This window comes from Podarcis erhardii (assembly GCF_964252035.2).
Source record: "Podarcis erhardii genome assembly, chromosome: 9".
NCBI classification, from domain to species: Eukaryota; Metazoa; Chordata; class Lepidosauria; order Squamata; family Lacertidae; genus Podarcis; species Podarcis erhardii.
The window spans coordinates 72,065,815-72,092,232 of NC_138512.1; the positions used below are offsets into that span (position 1 = coordinate 72,065,815).

General features: G+C 45.3%; 1 protein-coding gene across 1 annotated transcript in view; it reads right to left on the reverse strand.

Moving 5' to 3' along the window:
* The window catches only part of ADAMTS3 (ADAM metallopeptidase with thrombospondin type 1 motif 3), a 133,279-nt gene that overhangs the window by 98,627 nt on the left and 8,234 nt on the right, over positions 1-26,418 (reverse strand). Inside the window, exon 3 of the mRNA XM_081876685.1 lies at positions 20,815-21,221. Coding sequence (XP_081732811.1) covers positions 20,815-21,221 — 407 coding nt within the window. The remainder of the gene's footprint in view (positions 1-20,814; positions 21,222-26,418) is intronic.

The window sequence follows — 26,418 nt, forward strand, 5'->3', positions numbered from 1 at the left end:
TGGATATTTGGCAAAATTGCCCACACATGGGAAACATGCACTCTGATGAATTTTCAGGATGGTGGTGGTGTTGATGATTTTAAATATAATTGGATGTGCAAGTGGATCAAAGTGCACTCTTCCTATTCCTCATCAGTCCAGCAGCTTTCAGACAGACCAGAATAAATGGGGCTCAGTCACTGATCTTGAGGTCACTTCTGCAGAATTCTCTCCTGGCTGAGATTAGAAACCTATTGAATTTTGGGTGGGTCGAACCCATAACCCTTAGATTAAAAGTCTCATGCTCTATGGACTGAGCCATCCGGCTCGATGAAGACCTTTCTAGTCCAGCAGGCAATTTTAAGGAAGCGCTTTGCTTTTGTTATTAATTTCAGTTGATCTTATCCAATGCGTGTGTTTAAAAATAAAAATAAATGGGTATACCACTTCAAAGCTTTAGTGATTAAGTTGCATATTAATAGCTTAAGAGAAATAAATAAATAAACTAACAGGGCTGGGGATTTGTCGCTGATCATGTTCTCAATGAAGAGAGGAAGTATGAACATTTTCCTGGGGTTTGGCCACCCCTTGGGCTCTTTTGTTTGAAGCCATGGCAAAGTCTGGAAGACGCTACGTAGCTAATCTACGGTTAAGCCAGCCTTTTCTGCTGCAGGAGTGGATGGGACCCTGCCTTGATCCATGTTAATGAAATTAAACAGCCTTCTCCACTAAGCCCCATGGCACTGAGGAGCTATTAATTAAGAACAACCATCTGTTGCTTTGTTCCAATGCTAGGCTGAGGAGAGGAGGCGGAGGAGGCTAATTATTTGATTATATGTGCTGACTCCACAAATGCGCTATTTAGATAGAGATGCAGTGTCACGGGGCATTTTCTGGATCGGCACTGTTCGGCCCAGAGGGCAAATTCAAAAGCATGAATACCGTATTGGCCTAGATATAAGCCACACTTCCCCCCCCAAAAAAAAAATGCCAACTGTGAAAAAGTGCTGCTTATATTCGGAGCCTATCCAGATCAAAGCTCTCCATTCTTAAGGAAATCAGCCCTGAGTGTTCACTGGAAGGACAGATCCTGAAGCTGAGGCTCCAATACTTTGGCCACCTCATGAGAAGAGAAGACTCCCTGGAAAAGACCCTGATGTTGGGAAAGATGGAGGGCACAAGGAGAAGGGGACGACAGAGGATGAGATGGTTGGACAGTGTTCTTGAAGCTACCAGCATGAGTTTGACCAAACTGCGGGAGGCAGTGGAAGACAGGAGTGCCTGGCGTGCTCTGGTCCATGGGGTCACGAAGAGTCGGACACGACTAAACAACAACATATTCGGAGCCGAGCACCGGCACTGGCTTGGAGAGTGGGGTGCCAAGCACCAGCCACCCCCCATTCAGGGTGGTAGTGACGGGAGGCGGGCCTCACCCACAAATAAGCCTTGAATTTTAAAGGTGTGGCTTATGTGCGGGTGAGGCGTATAGTCAGGCCAATATGGTGTGTTAACACTGTAGCTTACGCTGATACCTGTGAGAAAGTTAGCTCAACTTTTGTTCAATGTCCCAATGTGGCATTCGCACACCAAGCCATAGAGGTTAGCCAGGGCCACATCCCGCCAGGCCTCCTCTGCGCCTCAAGATTGAGATGGCTGAGCCCTGTCCCAGTGGTCATTGGGGAGGCTGTAGAGGCCTCGGCCCCAGACAGTTGTTGCGACTGCTAGGGAAGAACAAATAGATGAATTTTGGTTCCACTCTTCCCCTCATTTTTCCAATCTTAAATTCAGTTCTCCACATTTCAAAATCACTTCATTTTTATTTATTTTTTTAAAAAATGCACTTGGTAGGGGCCAGGCACTAAATCCTCACACAAATCCATAAGCATTTTTGTGTGATTTTCAATCCTCCATCAATTTATTTGTATGCCGCTTTTCCATTGACAACCATGATCAAGGCAGCTCACAGCATGAAAAAAATACATAATGACAGACATAACGAGTGTAGCCATAATCAAGAAATAAAACATCAAAAGGTACACAACCAAATGAAATAATTTCTACATATATCGTAATAAGATCTAAAATGAAGATGCAAAAATTAATAGCATTAACAGCAACACCCCCACCCCGCCCTCAAACAAACCCTGCTAAACAACATCCCAGCACATGAGTGTGTTTAGCAGCTTCAGCTTTTGTAGCTGGAGTCAGTCAAGGCCCTGCCCTCTCTGCAAAAAGGTCTGCAAGGCTGGAAGCCAAGGTGCAGATTTGTGGAGCACAAATGTCAATAAATGTCTATGCTTGTCCTCAAACAGTAGCATATACATAGCACTTCCTGCTTCAACTATTTCTCCTAATATATAGAGTGGTACATCTGGATGTCAACGGGATTCGTTCCAGAGCCCCGTTCACATCCTGAAGCGAACGTAACACACGACTGTGCGACTGCACATGCGTGAGGCGCATTTCGCCGCTTCTGCACATGCGCTGACGTCATTTTGCGGAGCGCAACCCGAAAATATTCATCCTGAAGCTACTTCAACCTGAGGCATGACTGTATATATTTGTGTACGCAATAAATATGTGTATGTCTATAGATTTGCATCCATTCTTAAGGAAATTAGCCCTGAGTGCTCACTGGAAGGACAGATCATGAAGCTGAGGCTCCAATACTTTGGCCACCTCATGAGAAGAGAAGACTCCCTGGAAAAGACCCTGATGTTGGGAAAGATGGAAGGCACAAGGAGCAGGGGACGACAGAGGATGAGACAGAGGGGACGACAGGGGACGACAGAGGACAGTGTTCTCGAAGCTACAAACATGCGTCTGACCAAACTGCGGGAGGCAGTGGAAGACAGGAGTGCCTGGCGTGCTCTGGTCCATGGGGTCACGAAGAGTCGGACAAGACTAAACGACTAAACAACAACAATAGATTTGCTTCATGTGCACATTTTTCCTATGTTTCAGTTCGCATATTGTTTCAGAAAATGCAAAATTAAGCAGGATCCTCTTTAAATATGAGCTGGATCTGATTTCTCCTCCATCCCTAAAGTGCCCCTCCCCCAAAGTTAGTACCACCTTACAGCTTTCGCAGTTTTATGGGCATTCTGTTCTGAAAGAAATCCTGCAGCTTCCCACGGAATCTTTTCTATTCCAGCTGCCATTCTCATTATTCAAATGGGCATATTTGCAAGGGCATCACACACACACACGCAAACACTGCTTTGGACAATTGCAAGCGGCTGATGGGAGCTGTGCTTTGCCATTCGCGAAATAGAAGCGCCACTGAAATAAGGATCAAGAGTTCTGTGTTTCATCTGTCTAATAGCCGAGCGCCAGCCAAGCAGACAGTCTCCGCTTGCCAAGACAAACACAGGAGACCTGGCTGGAGGGAGGTGCACATGGGTTGTGGGGGAGAGGAGAGGGGGTGCAGTTTGTGGAGACAACCCTCCAGTCTTTAACTTCTTAAAGAGTTGACATAAAACGTGCTTTTATAGCTACGATGTTGCCATGTCTTTAAAAAACACATCTCCAGGCACCGAAGAGACACAGCCACCTTTCACCCTCTCTGTTAGTTTAAGGTGTGTTGGGTTCAATGACTGTGCAAAACTTGCGTCACGAAATACCTGCCACATGCTTTTTTAAGTCCGGGGATGAAAAACGTTCAGAACCGCACACCGAACACTGGCCAATTTACTGGGAAAGCGGGGGGAATGAAAGCTAAGAGGAGCCAATGATGCCCACATCGCTTTCCCCTTTGGCTGCTCCCGCCCGACATCCAAACACATCTGCAGTAAAAGTTATTATGGATTTCCTACTTCCAAAGCTACGGGGATAAGGTGTCCGTGGAACTTGGGGTTGGTGATTTTCAGTGGGATCCATACTTCTGAGACCGCGACTCGGTGGTAGACACTTGCCTTAATGGCAGTAGGTTCTGTTTTCAATCCCTGGCAGCTCCAAGGCTGGAAAAGGCACCCTGTTTGGAACCCTAGAGAACCACTGCCAGTCCGTTTGGACAATTCCAAGCTAGATGGACCGAGAGTCTGACTCAGCATAAAGCAGTTCCCTGGGTTCCTATGTTCTTTCAAGAGCTGGAAGTTTCTCCACATAACAAATTAGAGAATCACGAAAGGGGATTTTTACTGTGTTTAGAAATTGTTTCATCATCACCTTCAGAAAAGTGAGTTGCGTATTTTCGTAACGGTTCTCTTTCTTGCATGCAAGGTTGTCGACCCTGTGGGCGGAAGGTGTGGAAATTCCATGCTAGGGATCATTAGGAAAGGAATTGCAAGCAAAGCTGCCAGTATCATTGTGCCATTATACAGATCTACAGCGAGACCACATTTGAAATATTGTGTACAGTTATGGTCACCTCACAGTTTTCTGTGTCACTATGCCATTTTCTTATGGTCACTATGGTTTTGAGATGGTCACTATGGAAGTGAGAGATGGACCATAAAGAAAGCTGATCGCCGAACAATTGATGCTTTTGAATTATGGTGCTGGAGGAGACTCTTGAGAGTCCCATGGACTGCAAGAAGATCAAACCAATCCATTCTGAAGGAAATCAGCCCTGAGTGCTCACTGGAAGTTCAGATCCTGAAGCTGAGGCTCCAATATTTTGGCCACCTCATGAGAAGAGAAGACTCCCTGGAAAAGACCCTGATGCTGGGAAACATTGAGGGCACAAGGAGAAGGGGACGACAGAGGAGAAGATGGTTGGGCAGTCTTCTTGAAGCTACTAACATGAGTTTGGCCAAACTGCAGGAGGCAGTGGAAGACAGGAGTGCCTGGTGTGCTCTGGTTCATGGGGTCACGAAGAGTCGGACACGACTAAATGACTAAACAACAAAAATGGTCACCTTGCATCAAAATGGATATGGAAGAGTTGGCAAAAGTTTAGAAAAGGACAATCAGCATAAGGTTGAAGTGTTAGGTGTCAGGAACATGGCCCCCCAGAGCGCAGCGGAAGAGTCAGCCTCAGAAAATGAGCTAAGCGAGCAAGGAGCCAACTCTGAAGCTGAGACCTGTTTGTCAGAGTTTAGAGAGGACAGCCCGACCCCCTCCTTCCCAGGGAGAAGCTGTTAGCTCCCAAGGAGAGGAGGAGTTGGAAGTCGGCCGAGTGTTGCCAGGCAACTAGCAGATAAGCCAGTGTCTTAGGCTGTGTCTTCTGGGAGTGGTGAGGAAACGGGACAGCCGTTCAGTCCCCGTACTAGGAGACTGGAGAAGCTCAGAGAACAATGGAAGGGAAGGAGAAGAAAGGTGGGATTTTGGTGTTCTTTCTGTTGGAGGAGGGACAATGAGTCAGACTGAGCAACTACTGTTAATGAGAGCACGTGAAGGCCAGCTCTGGATTTGTTTTTTCTTGTTGTTGTAAATAAACTTGTACAAAACTGACGGAGAGTCATTGCAGCTTATCAGGCTGCTTGCCTGCCAGAGATCATTATATTAGGGACTTCTTGGTTCAAGAAAAGGCAAGTAAGAGGCAACATTATAGTGCTTTATAAAATTATGCATGGAGAAAGTGGATAGAGAAAGGGTTTTCTTCCTCTCTCATAACACTAGATCTCATGGGCATCAATAAAGCTGAATGTTGGAAGATTCAGAACAGATGAAATAAAGTACTTTTTCATGCAGCTCATAGTCAAATGATGGAGGCAGTGATGGTCACCAAGCTGGACGGCTTTCAACTCTTGGAGGAGAGGTTTATCAATGGCTTGGCAATCCCACACAGTGAAGGAGAAGAGAACTTGTCATTATAGTCCTGGAGAAACAGGAGATTGCTTCTCCTTCTTGGGGCAACATCAGCACCAAACACTGGGTTGGACTGCTCTTGCCTGCAATTCCTAAGTACTGCAGGCTATTTCAGTATGCTGCAAGCAGTGACCTCAGTCACAGAGGATTCAAGAAGCAGATGCCACCTTTTGGCAACAAAAGCAAAAATCCAGAAGGAAAATTACTTGTCAGTCTGCCCGGTACTGTGTTGTTTCTAGGTTTCTCTCTTTTTTTGCAAAAAAAAAAAAAGGGGGGGGGAGTATCGCCAAGGACAGAAGGTGCGATTCCAAAACACATAACTAAAGAACATCTAATGACCGCCCACTTTGCGTTTGTTAAATTAATCACCCGCCACACTCTCCAACCCAACATCTCTTTGCAGTTCAGCTTTACAGTGGTACCTCGGGTTAAGAACTTAATTTGTTCTGGAGGTCCGTTCTTAACCTGAAACTGTTCTTAATCTGAGGTACCACTTTAACTAATGGGGCCTCCCGCTGCCACTGCACTGCCACCACATGATTTCTGTTCTCATCCTGAAGCAAAGTTCTTAACCCGAGGTACTATTTCTGGGTTAGTGGAGTCTGTAACCTGAAGTGTCTGCAGTGGCGTAGCGTGGGGGGGTGCAGGGGGGGCCGGCCGCACCGGGCACAACATCTGGGGGTTAGGGTTAGGGGTAGGGTTAGGGGGCACAAATCCACGGGTTAGGGGGCGCAAATTACTTGCCTTGCCCCGGGTACTGACAACCCACGCTACGCCACTGAGCGTCTGTAACCTGAGGTACCACTGTATTGTGATCTCCCTGCCACCCCCCCAAAAGTGGGGCCTACCTTCATGAGGGGATGCAGGTGGCGCTGTGGGTTAAACCACAGAGCTTAGGACTTGTTGATCAGAAGATTGGCAGTTCGAATCCCTGCGACGGGGTGAGCTCCCGTTGCTCGGTCCCAGCTCCTGCCAACCTAGCAGTTCGAAAGCACATCAAAGTGCAAGTAGATAAATAGGTACCACTCCAGCGGGAAGGTAAACGGCATTTCCGTGTGCTGCTCTGGTTCGCCAAAAGCGGATTAGTCATGATGGCCACATGACCCGGAAGCTGTCTGCAGACAAACACCGGCTCCCTTGGCCAACAAAGCGAGATGAGCGCTGCAACCCCAGAGTCGGTCATGACTGGACCTAATGGTCAGGGGTCCTTTACCTTACCTTCATGAGGTGCTCAGCAAAGGCTGGGCAATACAAGAACCACTTGGACAGATTCCCTCTCCCACCCACCTTTGTACATGGTAAAGTTCTGGTGCACAGAGAGCTACCATCAGACATCGAGCACAGGCTGTGCAGGTCTGGTCAAAAGAAGAGCCAGGAAAGTCGTCGTCGTCTTCTTCTTCTTCTTCTTCTTCTTCTTCTTCTTCTTCTTCTTCTTCTTCTTCTTCTTAGCTATTGCCAATCCGCAGTGACCATGATCTGGGTGGCTGTAATGCATTCTAGACTGGCTAAGAATTATACAAGTTTTTAGTTCACTTTATTTTTATTTTTGGGGTATTAAACTGTGTTTGACCCATCCTGGTAACACCATGCGTATGGTAAGCTATAAATGCAAATAAATACATATTGAGACCTTCTCTCTCTTCCCACACCTCAATAGATCACCCCCAACTAGGAATGGAAATACTGTAGCTGTCAATTTTCGTTTCCCTTGGTTTTGGTTTTTTAGTTCTGCACATCAGTTCATTTTGTTTTTTGTTTTGTTTTGTTTAAAAAGCCCTCATGAAAATCTATCGAAATTTAATGTGAATTTCTGCATAAAATTGTGCCCAATGTACAGATTCTTGCAAAGCAATTTTTCCCAGTGTGCACATTTTTTACATTATTATGTAAAGCATTTTGTATGTTTATTTCCATGAACATATGTGCATTTTATGCGTTTTTGTACTCATTGCTGGACTGGAGATCTGCGGTGCATAAGTTGAAGAGGTGAAGATTTTGAAGGACGTCTGCATTTCAGTTTTCATATTGTTTTGCAAAGTGCTGATTAGGTAGGTCCAGCTTTAAACGTGAAGTCAATAAATGGTACGTGAGGCCGCTGGTTCCTATGCAAAGCCAAGGGGTGCAAAAACTTCATCCTGCGCTGAAGAGCCAAGGCAGGTATGAGAAGATGCAGAGCTTGTTGCTTTAAAAAGCCGTCAGTCTTCTCAATACCCATTTTCCTAATGCACAGCCAGGGGATGCCCTCCAAGTTGGAGGTGGACGGCTGCAATATTTATTCCTGCTTGTTTCACATAATTGAGGGCTTGTTACCGACTGCCAACAACCAATTTCCAAGGATAGAATTGTCAAGGCAATTTCCCTCCACCATAGTTATAATGCAGGTGTACGGCAACAGAGATTTTTTAAAATAAAATAAAATACGGTGTATTTGAAAATGAGTCATGGCAAGAAGCAGTGCTCTTGGTTTTTAGAACAGTCCAAGCCACAGGCAACAGATGATGCAGAAATTCAGAAAAGTATTTTAAAAAAACTGGGTGCTGCAAACAAAGAATCTGGAGAGGGCTAATGTTTTAATTATGATTGCATTTATTTCTACTCAGCACTTTTATTTCAAGACAAATAGAACTCACCATGCAGTGACTTACAGTAAGTCACCAGGTGAGTTGGAGCAGCCAGTGCCCCAGATTCTGGTCAGGTCAAATAAATGTACCCCCTCTTCCCTCATTCTCTTAGATTCAGGCAGATGCTAGGGCAGTTTGGAAGGGTCCTTGTGGAATGGTAGAGGCCTGACTGGAAAGCTTAAAGCCCGTCACTGCTACATGGGAGATGGACTGAAGAAAATGAAATATGAATTGGACCCACCCCACAGCTTGAGCAATCACAACTAGGAGCTAGGTGCAATCTAAAAAAAAAAAAAAAAAAAGCGTAGACTCTCCCATACAGGCCAGCTTCCATTTTGACTTGAAATGTTTGTTTGGGGCTTCTCAAAAGTACATAAAGACAAGAAGGAGACAGGAGGGTCACCGGTCTGAAATGGCACCCACCTGAGAGGTGCCACAATTGCGCTCCAGCGTGTAATCAGCATGCATAGACAAAATCAGTTCCTGTATTCACATAGGAACCTGCCTGATGGAAACGACCACTACTTCATAGAATCATAGAATTGCAGAGTTGGATGTGTGGGATGTGAAACACAGAGCAGTCAAGTACAACATCCCTAGAGTGGACATAAAAAGGAGATGTCTGGACCAGCCTGTCAGAACTTCCTGTTTCCTCCTAGGCTGGGACAGACTTCCTCTACATGTGACCAGAGGTGGGCATGGCCTCACCTATGCAGGTAACAAAATACCTCAGAGGAGGCCACCATCTTTCTGTGTCTGACTACATTCATTGAAGAAGCAACATCTGCTTAGCCTAAGATGCTCTCTTGGCTTCCACCCAAGAGAGAACAAAGGAACAGTCGCCTTATGGGATAGTTTCCAGGTATATTACATTGTAACTTAAGTCTGCATTCTGGGATCCATCTGTGAACAGAATGCGAGTGAGTAAACTCTTCTTATACTTTTATAGAAGACTGTGTCGTGTGTACCTTTTTATGAGGGACTAAAAGAGAAATTACCAAGGAAACTTATTTTAGAGGCTTTAGCGAGCCTGAGCAAATGCATCCGCTGTACAAGTTTAAAAAGGGGAATGTCTTCACCCCCATCGTTCTGCCTGGACACTGAGGTCCAGCGCCGAGGGCCTTCTGGCTGTTCCCTCGCTGCGAGAAGCCAACTTACAGGGAACCAGGCAGAGGGCCTTCTCGGTAGTGGCACCTGCCCTGTGGAAGATGTCAAAGAGAAAAACAACTACCAGGCTTTTAGAAGACATCTGAAGGCAGCCCTGTTTAGGGAAGCTTTTAATGTTTAATAGGTTATTGTATTTTAAAATTCTGTTGGAAGCCACCCAGAGTGGCTGGGGAAACCCAGCCAGATGGGTGGGGTATTAATAATAATAATAATAATAATAATAATAATAATAATAATTCTTTTACTCTGCTAAATTGTAGAACTTGCTAACACAAGTTGGAAATGATATAACCAACAATATATCCTCTCCTGCATCCCTGAACATTACCACAGGATGGAACTCAATGGATCATCTAGTCCAATCCCCTGCAATGCAGAGAATCTTTCATCCAGCTATTGCCTATGTTGAATGGAAGCGTGTCTCCAAGGTTTCAGGCAGGGGACAATCCCAGTCCTACCTGGAGATGCTAAGGATTTGACCTTGGACCTTCTGCGCAGAAGACAGATGCTGCACCATTGATCTATGGCCCTTCCCTCAAGGGCTTTCATGAAACAATATAGGGAGAAGAAAATGTGAAGAAACATCGTTATGCGTACTAAAATTTCAGTTACAGCTGGGAAAGGTTAAGATGATAGCCTAGAGCAGGTGAATTCATAACGCCCTCCAGACATTGCTGGATTACAACTCCCATCATCCCTGACCATTGATCATAGGTACCTGGGACTGCTGGGAGTTGAAGTCCAAGAGCATTTGGAGGGCCACAGGTTCCCCACCCTCAATTTAGGATTAGATAGATACAGTGCTGGATTTACGGAGAAGCTAAACAAGCTATAGCTTAGGGCCCCACTCTCTTGGGTCCCCCAAAAAAATTTAAAGGAAAAAAAACCTGGATGTACATTTCCAAAATGTAAGATAAAAAAACAAATCAAATAAAACATACAGCAACAGTGTTTTGTGTTGTGTAGGCTTCTATAAGTAATGGGCCCTACCTGCTAGCCAGCTCCCTAAAATATCACTGGTTTGCTCATTTCTATATATAGGGTGCTTACATTCTGAATGGACTGGTTGAATGGCAACATGTGCAAATGGCTTTAGATACCTATTAGGTCCATAAATTACCATATAGCATATATTCAACACAAAAAACGGTGACAATTTCTGGTTATTGACAAAGGACAGCTAGACTTATAAAGGGCTCCATTACCTATAGTAGCTTAGGGCCTCATCAAACCTAATTCTGGCCCTGGATAGTTAGATAGATAGATAGATGATAGATAGATAGATAGATAGATAGATAGATAGATAGATAGATAGATAGACCTGCTTACCTCAATGTCTCTGGAGCCAGAAATGATGGTGTGTCATCACACATCATCATTTCCCAAAAGTAATTTAGGTTTCAATTTGTGGTGTGCAAGACAGCCAGCAGCAGTAGCAGCAGTTGAGCTGCTGGCTTGCTGATTCATTAAGAACCAGAAAGGTCACCATCTCGCTTGGAACCTCCTTCCTTGAGCATCTGGTTTACTGGAAGTTTAGTGGGTGTGCAGGGAATGAGGACACAGGACTGGACACTGCAGGAAATACTGGACTGTCCTGTATGATGGAGGACACCAGGCCAGTCTTAGTTTCTTGCCCTTCCTCTGATTGCAAAATGTATCGGAAGCCAGTTCCTGTTTTCACCCTCTCTAGAAGTGTAATCCAGCTGCTTCGACTTGGCTCAAGGGCTGCCGGTGACGTTCCAAGCCGTTCAACTTGGTGTGTGTCAAATCAGTTTTTCCTATGACCAAACAAGTCCTGGAAGGACAGGAAGAGGGAAATACACCCCCCACCCCACCCCCGTTTTGGAAAATCTATTACTTTTGAAGGTTGACTGGGGTCGGGTGAATCACACTTCTCCCCACCCCCAAATTATAAAAAAGAGAGATGAACTGTATAACAGGAGGGGAAAAAAATATGAATGCAAAGTTTTATTCTGCGCAATAGTACACAGCGGAAAGAAGGGGACTCTGATTTCATAGCACATTCCACCCAGTTGCAATGTATTTACTAACAGCAAGCTCAATTTTCACTGGGTCGGCAAAATGGCACAGAAGGAACCCCAAGCTTTGCAGAAGTACGAAAATTATTTAGTTGAGGGGTGGGGAGTAAATGCAAGTAATCTAGCAAGGACAGAGCATGCTCAGAGGGCACAGAGAGCTCATTGATCAGTGATTTATCTAGCTAATGTCTACTTTGTGGCTGGTGACCACCCAGAGGTTGATGGTCCACAACTCTCACCATTCCTGGTCAACGGTCAATGATTGAGAATGCTGGAAGTTGGAGTCCTAGAGCAGCGGTTCTCAACCTGTGAGTCCCCAGATGTTGTTGGACTACAACTCCCATCATCCCTGAGCTCTGACCTTGCTAGCTAGGGTTGATGGGAGTTGTAGTCCAACAACATCTGGGGACCTACAGGTTGAGAAATTCTGTCCTAGAGCATCGCAACCTATTAAACTGATGGTAAAGAATAGATGTTTCCTTAATGAAGGGATGGTGCACCTGTCTCCCTCTAGAGATGTAGGAGGGTGTCTAGAGTTGAGCCTCCTGAACAAAGGGAAAAAACTCATGTGCTGCTCTGCCTACTTTTGCCGCTGGTCCCGCCAACCAAACATGTGCCCCCCAAAAGTTTACCCAGATGGGAATGTGGCCTTTGACCTCTAAAAGGTACCCTAAATGTAAAGGGACCCCTGACCATTAGGTCCAGTCGTGGCCGACTCTGGGGTTGCGGCGCTCATCTCGCTTTATTGGCCGAGGGAGCTGGCATACAGCTTCTGGGTCATGTGGCCAACATGACTAAGCTACTTCTGGCGAACCAGAGCAGCGCACAGAAACGCCGTTTACCTTCCCGCCAGAGCGGTACCTATTTATCTACTTGCACTTTGACATGTTTTCGAACTGCTAGGTTGCCAGGAGCAGGGACCGAGGAACGGGAGCTCACCCCGTCGCAGGGAATCAAACCACCGACCTTCTGATCAGCAAGTCCTAGGCTCTGTGGTTTAACCCACAGTGCCACACGCATCCCTAAAAGATACCCTACCTCTGCCTTAAAACATTAACATATATAAGTCCATTTGATTAACCATCTTCAAATATCTCAAGGGCTGTCACATGGAAAAGGGGACACGCTTGTTTTCTCCTGCTCTGGAGGGTAGGACTCAAACCAATGGCTTCAAGTTACAAGAAAGGAAATTCCAACAAAACATCAGGAAGAACTTTCTGAAGGTAAGAGCTGTTCGATGGTTGGACAGTCTCCCTTGGGAGGTTGTGGACTCTCCTTCATTGGAGGGTTTTACACAGAGGGTCAGGGATGCTTTAGCTGAGATTCCTGCATTGCAAGTGGTTGGAGTAGATGATATTCAGGGTCTGACTAGATGATGTTCAGGGTCCCTTCCAACTCTACAGTTCTATGGTCCTATGATAGGGTGCTTCTCTCCAGCACAGACTATAAGCTCTGGGAGTCACCATGGAAAAGGCAAGTCTTCAGCAATTTCTTAAGGGAACGTTTGGAGAGAGGAGAGAGAGAGAGAGAGAGAGAGAGAGAGAGAGAGAGAGAGAGAGAGGTTTTGAAGAAGAAGGGGGAAGGGGAGGTGATTTTGGCATGCAGAACCAAGGATCTGTTTCAAGCGTAGGAAGAATCAGGCATGGCAACAAAGCGAAGGAAGGCCAGAGAGGGCCAAGAACAAGAGACTGCACCAAAATCAAGGAGAACTCTCCTTCTCAGCTGAAAAAGGAAGCAGGTTTGTGCCCAGAGAGAACAGTTTACATGGGACAGAAAAACCACAATGCCTCCAAGTTGAACGGAAGGAGGAATTGGAGGTGCAGCGGGGAGAGAGATGTTTAGTCTGATCTGTGAACTTCTTGTGGCAGGCAAGCTCCTGGTTGAAACCCAATCCAATGGATTAAATGCAGTGAAAAAAATGTTTCCGTTTATTTACTTGTTTATAAGATTTCTTGCCTATATTTCTGCTTAGGGTCCTAGGTTTGGTAACAGTGGCATAATATACAGTTATGAAAATGGAGATAACCATTACAATGGCAGATGGACAGGACCGGAAAAGAGAAGACTGATAGCCATCTTCAAGTGTCTAAAGGGCTGTCACAGGGAAGATGGAGCAAGTTTCTTTTTTCCTGCTCCGGAGGGTAGGACTCAAACCAATGGATTCAAGTTACAAGAAAGGAGATTATGACTAAACATCACAAAAACTTTCTGATGGTAAGAAGTGTTCGACAGTGCAACTGTCTCCCTTGGGAGGTGGTGGACTCTCCTTGGAGATTTTTAAGCAGAGTTTAAAAATGGCCATCTGTCATGGATGCTTTATCTGAGATTCCTGCATTGCAGGGGGTTGGACCAGTTGATCCTTGGGATCCCTTCTAACTCTAAGATTCTATGAGTGCCCTCCAATGGAATAAAACAGTATTAATTTGGCGAAAGAGGTGAGTAAAACAAAGCACCTTAACAGTCAAAGACGCTGGACGCATCTCTTTGCTCAGCCTACTCTCGAGTAGGCCCCTGGCAAAGAAACATGCCCGACTGGCATGTTCTCTCCCTCCTGGTCTTTCATTTGGGAGCTTCAAAAGCTTTCTTTAGCCTGAAAATCACAGCGACCGATGCCAACCGACACCAGCACACTTAGGGATCCACAGAGTTTACGCAGTAGTGTAACAGACCTCAGCAACTCAACATTTTGGCTAATCTACTTTATTTTCATATAAACACACACGGAGCACTGCAACATGGCTCCCTTTCTCTCTAGCATCAGACAGCAAAGAGAAGAAGAACAAAGGACAATTGTCCCACTTCACGGAACACAGTAACACAAACATCCTGTCTCCATCACTTCCCACTCTGTGGAGTCAAAACATACACCGTCATGTGAAAGACAACAATCCCATGACTGCAATCATGGAGCAGGAATTCTAACAAGGGCTTCCACAGAGAAATGCCTCTGCTTCCATCGGCCACCATTCCCTGCACATCTGAGAGTAGCCTAACTATGAAGGTCCCTCTGCCAATGTTAACACCAGCAGTCACTAGTTCCAACAGAAACTAGTAGGACAGAAGACCAACAATGGGTGGAGCCAAGGTCAGTGACAAGACTAGCCTAGTAATTTTAAGTTTGCCCTCATCTTCCTCCTGCTGAGTTGTATAGGAGCAACACCTGAGACCAAGGAGGAAGAAACCGACTGCTAGACCATGGACTGGTTGTAAGTAAGAAGGCTGGAGCAGGCTGGCTGCAGGCTGACTGATGTTTTTGGTCCCAATGGCCCATTCACTCTAATAGATCAGTCTTCACTGCTTAGAAACCCAAGAAGGGAAAGAGATGGTCTTTCAGATATTTGGGGTCGATTCACACATCCACTTGGGCAAAGGATGGTTGAAAAGAGATCCACTTTTTGTTTTTCCCAGTTCATTTTCAAGGCGGTTGGATGCAAGCCTAATTTTCTGAAGTGGCATGAAAAAAAGAAAAAAGAAACACCCCAGGAGATTTCTCAGTGGGGGAGGGGAAGTGCTCTAGCAGATGTACATGTTTAGAAGGATATTTCATGTATCCCAACTGCATGTACACCCCTTCTGGATCAGGAGTCATACATGTTCACACTAGATGCAGAAGGAAAGCCAAAAAGAGAGCAGCTCAGCAAAGCAGACTTGGATGAAAGGCACAAGACCCCAAAAGTGAAGGATGGGCAACTATATCCATTTTTGTTTCTCTCCATTTTTCATTTTTCCAGACTTAGCTCCGGTTCTCCACATCAGCTTTCAGAGTGAATTTTCTCCCAACAAACACATTTTGGGGATACAATTTTGCCTAATATGCACATTTTTTTTGCAAAGTGGTTCTACACCCAGCACAGAACCAAGTGGGCTGAAAGAGGAGGGAACCACTATTGAAATTTAGCAGGCTCCTGAAGATGTCTTTCCTGACATCTCTTTTCCTCTTCTGCTTGTCCCCACCGAGTTAGCTTCACGGGGGTAAGGGGGCAGACTAGTAACTTTTAAATATTGCCAGCATTATTCACTTAGGAAACAAAATGACCAGTCAGCACACTTAGTCTAATTAATTTGAAAGGAGCTATAACACTGCACTGCAGACTCTCCAAAAATGCCACCAGAAAGCAATTTATTATCAGCCATCAAGGCTGAGGAAACCTCATGCAGAGAGTGGGTGAAAGAAGACCTCCAGGCTTCTCTTTCTCTAGCCAGGCCACATGCAGGGCCGTCTTTACCAGGGGGTGCAAAGGGTGTAGGGCACCCAGGCGCTGAACTCTGGAGGGCGCCAGGCACCCGCTGCTGAAGCTGCCTGAGGTCTTAACTGCCTACCTGTTATGAAATAATAAATAATAAAAATAATAAATAATTTTGATCAAGCTAGAAAAACTAATCATCATCATCATCATCATCCCTAGCTAACAGGACCAGTGGTCAGGGATGATGGGAATTGTAGTCTCAAAGCATCTGGAGGGCCGAGTCTGCCAATGCCTGCACTAACCTATCCTCTTGCCCAGCTTGAACTGCAAACAGGCCTTTTGTTTCCTTGGCTGGGGGAGAGGGAGAAAGGTGTGTGTGCACATGTAGACTGCACAAAACTACACTTGTCCCCACCCGCTTTTGCCTCTCGCCACACCCACCATTGGAATGGCCCTCAGAAGCCTGCCCAGACAGGAGAGTGGCCCTCAGGTTGGAAAACGTTCCCCAGTGAGCTGAAACTAAACAGGACAAAGCGAGAATAAACTTCAAAATACAGTGGTGAGCTAAGCTGTCTCAGCAAACACTTTGAGCCAAAAACTAGGGGGAGAGGAAGACTAACAAGACATTCATTTCAAAAAGATGGATTCTAGTAACAATAAACTATTCATCAAGATGCTTCTGGGGAGCTGAGTGGATTCTGAATCGATGCTGGAATGACCACAGGATTCAATTAACATATTGATTTGTTGGCTCTTTATCGGATCGATATTGGGCCACCAGCTAGCAGACGTCAGCCAAAAGATAGGAAGGAGAGTCTTCGTCTAAAGCCAGTTCTGCAATTCTTGCCCCCACCTTCCTTCTAAAATGTCAGTTGCACATACTCTGGGAAATAACTGAGTTCTAGCAGAACACAACACACACACACAAACACAAATCTGGGATTCAGCAGCAACTTAATGCCAGGAAAGCTGTTATCACTGGGACACTGTTGGCATGTCTTCTGCGTTTTTCATTTTAATAAAATGGACCCATGAGAGACTGCCTTTCTCTTTCTTTCTTTCTCTCTCTATCAAGCAGAAACAATATCCTGACCAACTGCCCCTGTATAGATCTGTAGGATCACTTAGATCAGCCTTTCTCAACCTTGTGTCCTGAGATGTTGTTGAACTACAACTCCCATCACCCCTAGCTAGCAAGGCCAGAGCTTAAGGATGGTGGGAGTTGTAGTCCAGCAACATCTGGGGACCCACAGGTTGAGAACCGCTGACTTAGATCATCCAGGGAAATTCTGCTCAGGGCCCCATGCCTTACAGAATATCATACAGTGGTGATCTGAGAAGGGCCATTTTCTGCCGTTGCCCATTCCCTCTGCCACACCTAAAGCAGCAGTTATCAGTTGCTCCAGTCATCTTGCAAAGACGTGGCTCCCAGACTTCCCCTGACCTATGAGATTGGACCTTTGTTTATGTGGCTGAAACCCATGAATCTCTGTTTCATTTGCTTCCCCATGCTTTTATGCTGTTGTTTAATTGGTATGTTTTCTGTTTGCTTTAATGGATATTGCCATTATAACGCACATGACGTATGCCGCTTTGAGGTTTTCGAACTGCGAAGTGGTTTTGAAATGCTTTTAATGAAACAAATCCCTGATCTTTCTGCAATTGGGGGCACTGGGCAGTTTTTTGAACCCCGGTGCCACATATGCTAAAGACGGCACTGAAAACAACAATAAATAACAGTTTAACTATGAAGCTTGCTCTCACAGAAGGTAGCGAGGGCTCCCAACTTGGCTGGCTTTTAAAGAGGATTAGAAATAGTCCTGTTCTCCTAGATGGCAGTGGCTACAAGACACAAAGGCCATGTTCTGCCTGGGCTGTCAGGGGCAATATGCCTCTGAATACCAGTTGCTTGGAGTTACAAATGGTGAGAGTCAGAGGTACTGTCTTGCACCCAAGATTGGGGGGCAGCACGAGGCGTGCTCTCGTGACGTAATGCAGACAATGCGGGATGTTGCATCATCGAGAGGAGGCCGTGCGCAGAGCCTGGTGTGGTGTGGCTTCTTCTCTCATGCTCAGGAGGAGCCAACCATTGAACCTAAGCACGCTCAGCCTCCTCCGCTCCTCAACATAGAAGGTGCCAAAGACCCCTCTGCCCCTAGGAGTTGGCACGCCTGGTGAGAGTGCTGTCGCTCCTGGGTTTTGCTGGTGGCCTTTCCAGAAGCATATGGATGACCATTCTAGGAACAGGGCACTGGACCGGATGGGGTCTTTGACCTAATCTAGGAGTTCTCTTCTTAAGTTCTTTTCCAGCGCACAAATTGCTATGCCCCGAAACTGAAGCTTGTGCATTGCTGGGCAATAATGTCATGAATGGCCCTTGACTGGGCTCCAAACTATAAGAGATGAAAAAGCATGCAGAATTAACATGTCTTGATCATCTGCGGTTTCATCATTTCAGATGGTTCGACTAATTGCATATTTTTCTGGTGCCTTTATTGTTCCTCTCACTGTCTTGTCATTTGACCCTCATTTTCTCTCACCTCAGCTGCCCTCTGTTTTGCGTCTGCTTTAAAGACAGGACTGACTTTCTACATTACGAGATTCCCAAATGCTTAGACCCTGCCAAGGGTCCATGCTCTCGTTCCAAGATATTGCTCAAGCAGAGCAACCCATATACATCTCCAGCAACAATGTTCGTGTTTGGTTTTGAATGAACTTGCACAAATCAGCTTTGCAAATTGAGCTTGCAAAGCATTTTCCTGGTTGCAACACACGGGCAGGGATATCGCAGGCGAGCCATGGCTCAGTTTTGCTATCCAGCAATGCACACCTATGGAAAAAAAGTATATGGCCTCTAAGGATTCAGTCCAGGTGGCCATTATAACCAAGGCTGACCTGAAAAGTAAAGGAATTATGTAGCTACCTTGCTCATTGTCCATAGTTGCCATTCTAAAAATGCAAAATCAGAGAGAGAGAGAGAATAATGAAACTGAAGGTCTGGGAGGACTCCAGGTTCCCTGATAGTATCAGCATCTACTTCCCCATCAGCTAATTCTCAGGTCTTTTGAAACTTATCCCTAGGGAGGAGAGAGGAATTGTACTCATTCTGAAACTAATGCACTCATTCTGAAACTAAACATGCACTGGAACAAAGCAGTCCTTCAGAATTTGCATTCAAATACTGATGAATTTTCATGAGGTTGTTTTTTAAATAAATAAATAAACACCAGTTTATTGGGCATGATACAGTATTCAGCTTTGCAATAGGTACCACAGGACTGAGAAAGGGCATTCCAATATTGAACACCAAATGTTAACAAAAAAACACATCGACCCTCAACTTCAATGGACAAATATTATTATCGCTTTAAAATGAAGAACAACAATAATGCAAATGCATTACTGTTTCATAAGTACTAGCAAGGACAAGACTGGCAAATTTGGATGCAATGAAACCTCATGGAACCATTCAGACTAACTGAACACTTTAATATCATTATCTGTCTTTTGTGACAGCTTTTCCGGGACGGCTGTGTGCTGGATTCACCAGAGGCCCGAATACTGAGCTGAAATGGACTATTTGGACTGAGCCAGGCATCATTCGAATTAAGTTTAAACATCCCTTTTTCACAAAGGAGCTGCGATCCACACAGTGCAGGATTGGATCCTTCTGCTTAAGAGCTGTTGGACTTGAGAATCAACTCCAGTATGGAGCCAACCTTTTCGAAACCCAGTGGTTCAACTCTATGATAGAATAGGGTTTTAAAAACCTTTATCCCTGCCCTCTTTCTTCAGGGATGGATCCAGTGCAAGGTGAAAGTCCCCTGGGTGACACTGAGTGAATTGACCCAATTCACATATCAGGGGTCCATGCACAGCTCTGCTTTTCTGATATGGGCCACCATAACCATTCAAGTTTTCTAAATACCCACGCACATGGTCTCCTGCTTATTTATTTATTTACACACACACACCAATGATCTCAAGATTTTTTTCCACCCCATTTCATTCTCACAATAAGCCTGTGACATAAGCTACACTGAAAAATAGTCACTGGCTCAAAGTTGGTGCAAAGTGAGGATTTGAACTTCCATCTCTCCAGTCCTAACCAAACACTCTAACCACTACACCAGTTCCCCTACACTACCAGAATCTCTTCCAGGAGATCCAACAGATTCCAGTGCTAAATCAACCAAGAGGGAAGCTGTCATCTTGACGTGAACTGAGACTTTGAATCAAAGCTACATCCATCTCCCCTGGTGCACTGCAAAGGACACAGAATGGTGCAGACCAAAGCAGGTTCACCACCCCTGCTTTGGAAGAAGGGCAGAGAAGAGGGGAGGGGTCCTTGACCTCTAGCATCACCAGTGAAAAGGATCCTGGGTAGTGAGAGAAGGAAATACATTTCCCCCAAAACACTGAAGAACAACTGTCATGTTGACTGAAGCAAAGAAGCTTCGTGTATTCAAATGCAAACCGCTAAACATGTAAAGAGTTCCAACACAGAAAAACATTCCCCCATCACATTTGGAAAATATTCAAAATTTGTATATTTATTTCTTGCCTGTCCTTCACCCTAAGGTCCCAGTACAGCATTTCTCAAACGTGGGTCCCCAGCTGTTGCTGGACTACAATTCCCATCATCCCTAGCTAGCAGGAAGAGTGGTCAGGGATGATGGAAGCTGTGGTCCAACAACATCAAAATGCAATATTAAAAGTAATTTAGAACAACTTAACAACTTAGGCGGGTTCTAAAAAGCAAACATCACAAGTGTTAAAAACCAAGATAAAGAAGTGTGTCTTCAGCATTTGCCAGAAGCTGTAAATTTAAGGTGCTGGGTGCATCTCTGTGGGGAGGGAGTTCCACAGCTTAGGGGCCACCACAGAGAAGGCTCTCCCAGGGGATGCCACCCCCTGAGTCTCTGAGGGTGGGGGAACTACCAAGAGGGGCCCCCTGCTGATCTCAGTGCTGTGGGGAAGGAAGCATCCTTTAAGCTATTAAAGGATGATGTTTGTGACAGAAACAACCACAAATATTGACACTATCAGTAACCAAAAAGAATATCTTACCAGACCATCGCAGTTGCTAATAGCAACTGAAGCGCTTGGGATATCCACAAGATCTCCAACGTAAGCACAGTTGGTCGATAATGATTCTTTTTTCCATATTCTTTCGGTGACAGTCCCACTCTGACCCAGGCCAACGCCGTCTGTTCCGTTCCTTGTTTCCACAGAGTCTTCGTACCACTCCACCACTGCCCCGGGAGCTATTAGATGAGTGTTAGGTCTCAGTCTAAGACGGAACTCCCTTCCAAATGCAGAAACATTGAAATATAGTTGCTTGGGGCTTGCCGATACATCTCTCACGGCTCTTCTTGAACGGCTTGCGGAAACTCTATGGGAGATGTAACTTCCGTCTGCTCTGGTGCTGATCGGGGTTGCTAAGACATACTGTTTTAGCTTGTGTTCTGATGTTTCTGTTAAAAGAAAAAAGGCCGCATTTATATCAATGCCAAATGGAGCAGACACAGCCATCAATATTGCCCTTCATAGCATCATAAGAAGAACCCTTTTGGATCAGTTCAAAGACTTTGAATCATAGAATCATTGAATTGTAGACTTGGAAGGGACCCCATGGGTTATCTAGTCCAACCCCCTGAAATAATAATAATAATAATAATAATAATAATAATAATAATAATAATAATAATTTATTATTTAGCTGCCCATCTAGCTAAGTCTCCCCAGCCACTCTGGGCGGCTCCCAATCGAGTGTTAAAAACAATACAGCATTAAATATTAAAAACTTCCCTAAACAGGACGGCCTTCAGATGTCTTTTAAAGATAAGATGGCTGCTTATTTCCTTCATATCTGAAGGGATGGCGTTCCACAGGGCAGGCGCCACTACCGAGAAGGCCCTCTGTCTGGTTCCCTGTAACCTCACTTCTTGCAATGAGGGAACCACCAGAAGGCCCTCAGAGGTGGACCTCAGTGTCTGGGCTGAACGATGGTGGTGGAGATGCTCCTTTAGGTATACAGGACCGATGATGATGCAGGAATCTCAGCTAAAAGCATCCATGACATCTAGTCCATCATCCTTTACCCACTACAGCCAGTTCACTACCTATAGAAAAGGCTCAATCAAGCACAAAGTGAAGCTATGGGACTCATTTCCACAGCAGGCAGCAACGGCCACCAACCTAAATGCTGGGAAACGCCAAAGTGTGTGTTCTTGTTCTTGAATTCCACTTGCTGGTTTCCCCATGGCGTCTGGGTGGCCACTGTGAGAAGGGGTGCCAATTTTTGCTGTCCCACAGGGTGCTGCTGAAATTTGAGACCCCCCAGGTCCGCCACTGCCACAAACACAATACTTTTCAAATGACACAGTTAGCACAAACAAGAGTGATCTGATGTGCCAGCACTGAATGCATTAAAAAAACACCCAAAACTCACTGGATGAGTAGTAACAGAGTGAGTCCCCTGTACAGACATTTCCCTTTAGGGTGATGATTAGGTTCAGCCTTTCAGCTACAGTTCAAAAACAAGGGTGTTTTTTTAAGTCCTGTAACCATCTCCCCACATTTCAGCATGCGGGAAGAAGGGAAGAAAGTGGAGCAGAACCAACTACGTATGAACAGGTGAGAATAAAAAGGAGAGAAGGAGACACCAGCAGGACTGTCTGCAGTCAGCAGAGAGCTTTCCAAGATGCATAAACACAGAAATGGAAGGCTGTTGCCCCCACCCCCTTTAAGTAGTCAAAGGCAATCAAAATTAAATGTGTCATGCCTAAACTCTGAAGACATCCAGGCTTCTCAGCTGGCTTCCTTTGTCCCTTTTCCAGAGTCTACAGTCTATGGAAATGCAATTCCATCCATTGGTGGTGGAAAACAGTATTTCCCCCTCTTCATTCTCTCCCACACATCAGTTCCAGCACATCCTCTTTAGCTAATTAGGAGCTCTGCTAATAGCCAATAATAGTAAAAAGGGGGAAGAAGAAGATAAGAGTGAAAATGCTTACGCACAAGTTTTTAAACTTGGAAGCAGCCATTGATTCCAGTGGAAGAGCCAAATAAGTACTCCAGAGTGCAGCATAAGGGATTTTAAAATTGTCCTGATTTTGTTTCTCAGACTCCTCATTTCTGCTACAGTTGCAAAATGGTTACATTGTAAGGTTTTGCTCAAGAAAGCACATCATATTCTCATAAGGAAGCATTCCAAAACATATAATTAAGCAAAAGGAAGGCATTTTTTTTTAAGTGTTACAACTTTTTAGCAGAATTCCCAGCGGGGGGGAGAGAGTCAAGAAATCAGGTCTGCTGGACCACCCAAGTCGATCCCGTCTACCTCACTGGAGTTAACTTGCATGTGTGATCTCATTCACATTATTAGAGCTCATTGCAACTCATGGTCTCTCATGACATGAGAACTTGTAGACATCAATAAAGCTGGATGCTGAAAGATTTGGGACAGATAAAATGAAGCACCTCTACAGCCGTTGCAGAGTTAGACTGTGGAACTCCCTCCCACAGGATGGCCACCAACTAAGATGGCTACAAGTAGAGACATCACCTTGCCAACAAAGGTCTGTATAGTTAAAGCCATGGTTTTCCCAGTAGTGATGTATGGAAGTGAGAGCTGGACCATAAAGAAGGCTGGTCGCCGAAGAATTGATGCTTTTGAATTATGGTCTGGAGGAGACTCTTGAGAGTCCCATGGTCTGCAAGAAGATCAAACCTATCCATTCTTAAGGAAATCAGCCCTGGGTGCTCACTGGAAGGACAGATTGTGAAGCTGAGGCTCCAATACTTTGGCCACGTCATGAGAAGAGAAGACTCCCTGGAAAAGACCCTGATGTTGGGAAAGATGGAGGGCACAAGGAGAAGGGGACGACAGAGGATGAGATGGTTGGACAGTGTTCTCGAAGCCACCAGCATGAGTTTGACCAAACAGTGGGACGCAGTAGAAGACAGGAGTGCCTGGCATGCTCTGTCTGGTCCATGGGGTCAGAAAGAGTCGGACACGACTAAACGACTAAACAACAACAACAAAGATGGCTACAAAAGAGGATTGGACAAATTCATAGAGAAGAGAGAGTTATTGGAGGCTTCTAGCCATGATGGCAAGAAGAAGAAGAAGAGGAGGAGGAGGTTTTATTTATACCCCACCCTCCCCAGCCAAGACCGAGCTCAGGGCAGCTAACGTCAGGTATAAAAGCAATTGATTAAAATACAACATAAACACAAGATTAAAATACAACATTAAAATGCAGCCTCAATTCAGTAGAAACTCAAATAAAAAAAAAAAAATGGGGGATGAAAACGTCAAATCTTCACCAAGGCCAACTATCCAGACAGGTCCTACGTGGGCCAGAAAAAAGCCAGGGAAGTCCCCAAATAGTTCCATCACAGAAAGACAAAGGAAAAAGGAAAGAGGGGAAGGGGATCAAGTTGATTCCAAGTCAAAGACCAGGCGGAACAACTCTGTCTTACAGTCCCTGTGGAAAGAAATCAGATCCCGCAGGGCCCTCGTCTCATGATACAGAGTGTTCCACCAGGCCAAAACAAAACAAATTCCTTCTAGTAGCACCTTAAAGACCAACTAAGTCAGTTCTTGGTATGAGCTTTCGTGTGCATGCACACTTCTTCAGATACACACGAAAGCTCATACCAAGAACTGACTTAGTTGGTCTTTAAGGTGCTACTGGAAGGAATTTGTTTTGTTTTGACTATGGCAGACCAACACGGCTACCTATCTGTAACCAGGCCAAAGCCAGTGTTGCAAAGACCCTGGCTCTGGCTGAGGCTAATCTGACTTCCTTAGGGCCCTGGACCTCTAGGCTGTCGCTATTTATGGACCTTAAGGTCCTCCACAGGGCATACCAGGAGAGGTATGAGGGTCCTAGGCCATGAAGGGCTTTAAAGGTCAGAACCAGCACCTATGGCTATGCTCCACCTCCACAGCTGGAGCCAGCAACGTTGCTGGAAACTGCAAGAAAGGGAAAGGATCTTGTCCTTGGGTCCTGCTTGCAGGTTCCCCCCAGGGATCCGGGTAGTCACTGTGAGAACAGGATGTTGGATGAGAGGGGCCATTGGCTGGATCCATCAGGCTCTTCTTCAGTTCTTGTTCCACCACTTTGGCTGCCAACTTGGCGCCAACTTGAATGAAACATTGGAGGGCAAGGAAGCTCTGCCCTGCACAATTGATCATACGATGTGGTGCACAGACACATAAGGCTATCCTTTTCTTGGCAGTAAGTCCCAATAAAATAAGCAGGATGTACTCCTAATGTAAGGGACACAGGTGGTGCTGTGATATAAACCACAGAGCCTAGGACTTGCCGATCAGAAGGTCGGCGGTTCAAATCCCCACAACAGGGTGAGCTCCTGTTGCTCGGTCCCTGCTCCTGCCCACTTAGCAGTTTGAAAGCATGTCAAAGTGCAAGTAGATAAATAGGTACTGCTCCAGCAAGAAGGTAAAAGGTGTTTCCGTGCACTGCTCTAGTTCTCCAGAAGTGGCTTAGTCATGCTGGCCACACGACCTGGAAGTTGTACGCCGGCTCCCTTGGCCAATAAAGCGAGATGAGCACCACAACCCCAGAGTCGGCCACGACTGGACTTAATGGTCAGGGGTACCTTTACCTTTACCTTTTTACTCCTAATGTAAACATGCTAAACATGTAATGACATTTTTTTTATTCCCAATTACTTTTTCTTTCTTTCATTTTTTCTCACTCTTTTATATATATATATATATGAAATTCTCTTAATAAAATATTAATTTAAAAAATGTAAGCATGTTTAGATTGGACGAGAGGGAGAGAGAGAGAAATCTATGAAATCTAATAGCCTAATAGTCCTGGAAGTACATTTCCCTGTTCAGCCAGAGATGACAACTCCCAAGGGGCCACTTAAAATTCCCCCGTTGATTCAGAACTTAAAAGGGTCTCATTTATCACCCCAGTGTGTCTGGTTTGGCCTACAGGGAGTCATCAAGGAAGCTTCGCAAGGCCCCTCCTAAAGGCAGCTGGCCAATGTCATCCCGCGAAGTTCGAAAGCCAAGATCTTGTCAGAAACTCGTCAGTGTTATCAGAATTCTATCACCTCCCGGCTCCACATGCCAGGCAGAATGAGAGAGCCGAGAGGGCTGAGCCAAAAGGGCTTTGCAACACAAACTACCCTGCACACATCCAAGATTGTTTCTTCCCTAGCCGCAAGAGCTAAAAATACGTGGGTTTTTTTATTGTTAGCAATATGTCATCGGATGATGCATGAGAATTGCTCTTTGCTTTAAATTATATATGAGCATGAAAGATGCAGCTCCATAATTCAGCCTATATATATATATATATATATTGGGATATATATACACACACACACACACACACACACACACACACACACATGATTCTTCAGTTTGGATGCCTAGAAGTCTACTTTTGCCACGCAAATCCCTCCCTCCCAGATGGCGAGGTGCCATAATCACATTCGCTGGATGACTGTAGGCCAGTGGTGGCTGGTATTGCTAGGGCGAGAAGCATAGAGGCCAACAGGAAGATAAGCCAGATACAAGGCCAGTCAGAGATACTCCCTGACTGTGGATAAGAAGGCAGAGAAGTGAGGACTGAGTGAGGCCAGACTGAGGTCGATGCGGTAGCGCCCCAATCACCCTAATGG